Source organism: Haplochromis burtoni, unplaced genomic scaffold, assembly GCF_018398535.1.
Source record: "Haplochromis burtoni strain Fernald_Lab_line unplaced genomic scaffold, NCSU_Asbu1 Contig_570, whole genome shotgun sequence".
Lineage (NCBI taxonomy): Eukaryota > Metazoa > Chordata > Actinopteri > Cichliformes > Cichlidae > Haplochromis > Haplochromis burtoni.
Genome location: NW_024582931.1, coordinates 318,320 through 325,159, shown reverse-complemented (window position 1 = coordinate 325,159; position 6,840 = coordinate 318,320). Strand labels below are relative to the sequence as shown.

The 6,840-nt window shown below is 38.9% G+C and overlaps 1 protein-coding gene across 1 annotated transcript in view; it reads right to left on the bottom strand.

Annotated features, from left to right (window-relative positions):
• LOC102305268 (ferroxidase HEPHL1) overlaps positions 1-5,706 on the bottom strand; it is a gene marked incomplete at its 3' end in the record, with an annotated part of 8,248 nt that extends 2,542 nt beyond the window's left edge. The window contains 6 exon segments of the mRNA XM_005948183.3: positions 365-533; positions 1,191-1,445; positions 1,683-1,895; positions 2,180-2,392; positions 3,378-3,622; positions 5,333-5,706. Of these exon segments, the coding sequence (XP_005948245.2) occupies positions 365-533; positions 1,191-1,445; positions 1,683-1,895; positions 2,180-2,392; positions 3,378-3,622; positions 5,333-5,508 (1,271 nt within the window).
• Between the last annotated feature and the right edge of the window lie 1,134 nt (positions 5,707-6,840).

Genomic DNA, 6,840 nt, shown 5'->3' with positions numbered 1-6,840 from the left:
CATGCACACAGAAAGTCAAGCCCCATTTTAGAGTTAGGAGTACTGACAGAGATAGAGAGACAAGATCAACCCATAAAGGTATCTTGAGTGTGTTTTGGGGGAAACCTGGCATGAAACTATGTTGGTTTGACTGATGGTGTGTTTGGTTTAAGTCTCTTCTTGAGTTTTTTGGGCTAAATAATAAATCAACTTTTATTTTGAGGTACATGTAAACCATTATTTAGACTGTCTTGATGCATGCTCAATCATCCAGGTAAGTAAATCCCCAAAAGTTGATTCTGTTCATCTGGATGTAGCCTTGTCCAGAGAACAGAATAAACCTTTGGGGCATTATTTAGACTGCATTTTGCAATATGTTGCTCACCTATCTGCTTCAGTAAGGGATACGTTGCTGATCAAATCCCTTCCTGAGGGGGCATAGTTCCACAGGACTTTCTCTGCCGCCAGGTAGTAATTCCTTACAACTCCACCTGTCAGCATGGATCCGGCCTCATTGTTACACGACCTCACTTCATAAAAGACCTGCATCCCAGCTGGAACAGCACACACACAGACACACACACACACGTACAAACCATAATTTAGATAAGTAAAAACTCACTGAGATGTAGACCTTTGAGCAGGTCTCCAGGCTACAGTAACTGTCTATAAAATGATAAAAACATTCCAGAGTTCATTTTAAATGTTTAACTTGCTTATCTTTTAGGAAATTGGGTTTACTCTCAAAATTCTGAGCAGATCTACAAGATGTAAAACTGTCAGTTGTGTGATTTGCAGCCTAAATAGGTTTATAAAACAGTAATGTTACTTTTTTTTGCAAAGGGTCAGGAAAAAGAGAGAGCCATTATAAAAAGCACAGCCTTATAAAAAGTAATAGTTCTTCACAAGAATTAGCGGTAGTCATTGTATGACTCTCTCAATGTTATGTTCAATAGATTTTGGGCAGCCTGAAAATAATAACAAATAATAAAATGTCTGCTCATACCCTTCAGCTTTTAAATTCAGCTGAGTTCTAGAAAGTGTTTTACAAGTCCAGGCAGGCTCAGAGTAGAAATACTAATCTCTGCTGTGGGAATGCTCAGGCTTTGACAAAACAGCAGCACCCCCATGAAAAGGGTATTTCCTTTGTCAGCAAAGTGCTGTAGCAGAAGGTCAAAGGTGACACATAGGTTAAAGGTCAAGCATCCTACCCTGCAAGTGGTCATTAACCTGGCAGGCCAGCAACCACTTTCCATTTGCTTTTGGGACCATCTCGGCTGTTGCGAACGTGGCTGGGAACAGGCTAAGGACGTCAGTGCGGTGACCACGGTCCAGCAGGGTATTCCCATGGAAAAATGCAGAATGAATATCTACCTCATTACCCATCCCAAACAAATGCCAGGCTACTGCGCGGTGCTGACATAACTCGATTCCAGGCAGGTTACCAAACATGTACCCATTAATAGCTGTCACACAGAGAAAAACACACACAATCAGAGGACAATGAGACATTTAGCCATCAAAAACCTCTCCTACAGCCTTTGTTGTCAGAATTAGAAATGTGAAGTGAATTCCCTGTGAACACATTTTAAACTATATGATGCAGATTGCTGAGTTGCATCAGCTGGTTTGGCCCGACTGAATGTGTGCAGTTAGTCCAGTATTAAATGATCCTAAAAAGACTTTAAATATCTATCTCTCACCGTGCATAAGGTTGGACTCTTTAAAGTCTGGGTCTTCTGGGTCAACTGTTTCTGGATCAAAACATCTCTGAATGTTGTTTTTCAAGTACCAACTCATGTTTTCGTCCACCACACTGAACATTAAGAAAACATCCTGGTCGACATCACTGCGGGCGGACTTTGCGGCAGAGTCTCCCTCGGCTGCATTTAGTTCATTAGTCTCCTTCAAGGCTCCTGCACTCAAAGAAAAGGAGCATGCGTAATCTTTGTTTCCTTCTGGTGTCCCACTGTGTGCGATTTTCACGGCAATCCTTCGTTGGCAGTTTTTCAAGTAAAGCAATTTTTTTATGTTATTTTTTACAAAGGCTGTTTCTGAATGAGACTACTGGCTTAGGATGTAGAAATACATTTGATTTAACATACAATTTGTGCATACAGAAAGCTGCATACAGCAGGCAAAACACTGTATGAAACACACCAAACATACAATCAAATATATTTGCCAAATATATTTGTACCTTTCTTGCATGTGAGTAACGCCCCAATAAGTCCTGAGGAGATGTCCCTGGGGGCGTCAATATGAGAGTGGTAGACCCAGGTCAAGCAGTTGGCATCATCATCTGTGGGGCCAAACTCAGGCTTGACCTCCCAGCGGTAGGTATAGCTGCCTCCTGGAGAGACACAGTCATCTTTCTTCAACTTGCTTGATGTCCCGTCTGGATAGAGTGCACCTGGTACACGAAGGGAAAATGTTTGCAAAGAGATCACTCTGGTCAGAAAGCAGCCGAGCAGAGATATTATAGTTTATAGTCTCAATAAGAATTTTGTAGAAAATATTAAAAAACATTTACAAGGATGTTACCGGTATTTAAAGTAGATTTCAAAAGTCAAGGTAGTATTCATTTTCTTTGTTGTTTTTTTTCTACTTTCTGGTAAGCCTTTTAGTTTCTATGGCAGTGTGTTTGAAAACAAAGCATAAATGAGAAGTCACGAGAACACTGATCTTTGATACAGTGTGAATGTCGGGACAAGGTTTAACAAATTAACTGCTTTCTCAGTTCTCAGTATCTTAATGTGCTGACACCACTGACATGTGATCTCATTATCTTTCAGCTCAAGTTCCAGTTTGAGCAAAAAGATGCCACTTAGCGTTCCTCATGTTTAATAAAATTGCTGATTTTAAACCATGACACAAAGTATAACAATAACCATTCTCTATTTTAAGTAGGAAAGGACTGCAGCTGTAGTCTCAGTTTCCACAAGGCTCTCAAGTGTACTCCGGCAGGATTTCCCCTTCACATGATTGGGGTGGGGGTGGGTGATGTACGAGCTTCTTGCATAGCAGAGAGCTGTAAAGTTCAGAAAACCTAAGAGACATATCTTTATAAAACATCTGCCATAGCAGTCACTCATTTTCTGGAATTGTGATGTGCCACTTTTTCTTCTGTTTCTAGGAGAACAGTACCACGCCTTCTTGGAACTTCATAAACAATGGTAGCTATTTCATGTAACTTCAAGCCCTTTTGGATTTTTAAAAAGTTATATTATTCAGTTCTTATTACAAATTTTGAACACAGCAACAATCGGTATCATTCAGTATGAATAAATGACACTTTGTATCCCTCACTGACAGCACTTTGTTCTTGTAGGTGTGCCTCTGTGTGCAAAAGCACCATGAATTTTTCTGTCTATATCCAGTAGTATGGAACATTTTACCTTCTGTATCCTTCTCATAGAAAACCCCATGGGGATGCATAGAGTAGTTCCTGGTTGCAAAGTTCTTTAAGTGGACAACAATAGTTTCATCAACCTCAGCACGCAGTATGGGTCCCAGGAAGCCCAGCCAATCAGGTCGAGGAGACAGGCGACTGTATGAAGCATCTGTATACTCTTTGAACACAGCTTTCTTGTAAATACTTCCAATTCGATGGGGCCCTCCCTGTAGGAATATTGATGCATGCCTGAGAAAGTTTGAAAAGGAAACAACAAGAATGTGAGACACACAGTGGAGCGATTATACAGAATTCCGAGAGTGTGTAGGAGACAGACAAGAAAAATGCTTTTTTTTTCTTCTTGCATTTGTATTTGTTAGGGTCAACGTCAAGTTCCACGCTGCAACACCAACTTTCAATCAAACTTGTACAAATATAGCAAAAGTAAGTGCATTGCCTTTCTAGGTTTTCACAAAAGGCTATGATAGATCTTTTAGTTTATACAATTTTGATTATTGTCTAACGGCTAGAATTTCATTGTAGACCAAACAAGAACTAGATCTTACCTGGTGTAAGAATAGATGTAAAGCCACTGAACAAATTGCATGTGGTTGCAGGTCTTTAACAATTAGACATATCATTATTTTAATAACATGTTTTGGGGAGCTAATAACAGGTTGTTGAAACTGTAGCTGATGCACTTTTGGAAGTAAGATTATCTTAAATAGATTCTCAAATGATTTTGACTGAAAACCTTGATGCCTGTCTGATTACCGCTGTTTCAGTCAGAACCCGAACAAAGCAAAAATAGTGCTAACATTGCTCCAACACTGCCTATTCGTTTCCCCTTCTCTGTCTTATAATACGACAAATGGCTTTATTATTCTAATGCCATGCAAACGCATTGCAAGTTGATTTGACGCAATTCCACATTTTAAATGATGGGATACAAATGGCAGGAAGAAACATCTTAAAGCTTCTTGTGAATTCAGTTTGCCATGAAATGGGAGTGAAAAGACAATATGATATCTAACAAAGATAAACATGCCCTGCAGTGATTAAACAGCTTGAGACAGTTTAAGTACAGCCTGTACACTTTGAGAACGTTATTAGCACGTCCAGAGGTTCAGTTAAATTTAGGAATGCCATGTATTGTGTAAGAATGAAGCAATTCCCTTATGCTTCACAATTATTTATTTCTCTGACAGGAAGGACAAAATTGTCTCAATCATTGCGCAACACCCATGTGCATTCCTTCATTTCATGAAAAATGTGCAAATGTGTCCAGTCTAATGTCCTCTTTTTTAATATAAGAAAGGGATTTTTGATTATTAGGTATTGGTTCCTGAACTATAACAGCAGAAACACAGACAAATGTTGTGAGTTGTCAATGCTTACATGTGATGTAAGTACAAGCCGCATTAACAGTATTATTTTATATGTTTTTTTTTCTAGAAATTGAAAACTGTGAAATGCAAGGGTCACACAGTCTCATTGTCACATCTCTCATTAAATTCCTAACCATGGTGTGATGCAAATGCTTCTGTCAGACAGGATCTCTGTGCCTCCTTTTTGGTGATTGGCTGCACATAAAGACACATGGCAGATAGATACACAGTAAAGGAAGCCTCTAATCTAATGAGAGGAGACAGTAATTCGCTGTTAGTCATTGTCATCTTTCCTGCACATCCGTTAGACTGCCAGCAAAGCACACAAAGTCTAGACACTGTCACACCCCGAGCACGCGACATAATCCACAAGTTTTGCACTAAAACTTTTTTGTATCTCTAAACTGTCTTTTCTTTCGCGGTCTATTTTTTATTCCCACATGAGTTTAATGACTTTCTACTTGTGAGTGATCTTAGACATTATATATAAAGGAGCTAAAAATAAAAATGAATATTTATAAGCAATTAGTGCCGCCACTATCTGAGCATACTTTTCCGAATGTCAACTCACTCATCGTCTTCGATGTCTTTCCCGTTAAGCAGGTTTTTTCCACTTGGTGCGTAATCCCAGAAGTCCTCAATGATCCCCACATAATAAACTCTCTCCCTGCCGCGCTCCCCGCTCGCGCCCAATGAAAGAAGAAAAATCAGCAAACAAGTTGCAAACAACCCCAAAGTCCGTGCCATATTCAGCTGATCGCAGTCTAAAATGCTGGCCAAAGTGATCAGCGGGTTTTGCTGGTACAGGAACAAGTGGTAACCTTTCACTCTTCCATGTGAATGCGAATGTCCGTCTGGACCGCAGCGCTTACGAAACTCAAAGCAAAACAGTCAGGCTATTCAGCCAGAGGCTACGCCTCCAGTAGTATCTGATGTGCAGGGATAAGAACCAGTAAGTATTCCCAAGTCAATTATTTCTTTCTGGATTTAATTGAAGCGGTCTGCTGGGAAATTAGGTTAGTTAGATCCACTACGCAAAAGAGGCAGTGCCAAGCACTGCGGATCTCTAATTTGACTTTTCAGCTTCACAAAAAGCACTTTTGATGTGTGTTTACAGTTTTATTTGTTTATATTTGATCCTACAGTAGACTGATGAAATAGCAGCCCACAAAGAACTCAATTTTTTTTTTTTTTACCTTATCTTCCTTTAACGGTTCTAGGTGTTGCCACCAGTGGCGGTTCCAGAATTTTTAAACATAGGGCGGCACAGTGAGGGGCCAAGAACAAGGGAGGAGAGCCCAGAGGAAATAAGAATTTTTCATGAATGTCAGTGTAGAAAATATTGGGCATGATTTTAGGCTCATGCGCAGCTCTGTTTTCTAATACAGATTTATGAAAAGCCAGCTGCAAGAATCCAAAAATCCTTTTATAACCATAGCTTCTTTACTTTAAGATTACTAAGTTTTAGCGAAATATTATTTAAGTTACTTAATAACAAGTTATATGTCAAGCTATATATTTGCAGGATTTTTTCTTATTTCCTAAGAACATTAGTTTCAGATACTGTTCATGTGCTGTAGATGATAAAAATACCATTTTATGCCTGTTAAGTTGTGTTATCACTAAAATGTTTGACAGATTTAGTTAAAATAGGAACAAACTATGGTTTTTTGCAAAAAAAACCCACTGTTTCATCCGTTTTTACTCGATGATTCATAGGTCAGTGTTAAGTGCATTCAAAACAAAACAAACAAAATAATAACAATAAAAAGTCCTCTTAAAATAGTCTTGAATGGTTTTTAACAAGTGGAAATTCTTAAAACCATACTGAGCTCATTCCCTTCAACACAACCTTACATTCTCTAACTTGAAATTTTGTGTCGTAATTTCGGAGGCAAGGGTGACACCTGCTGACCTAGTCGGGACATTACAAGAATATACATGAAGCTTGGTGAACTATATGACGTATCTATGACTTTAAAACTAACAAGTTTTAGATGATGTGTGGTATTAGTGTTCTATTTAATTTTGTTTTTAAACAAAGAATATCTGCTCTGTAAAATTTGCATCACTCTCCAT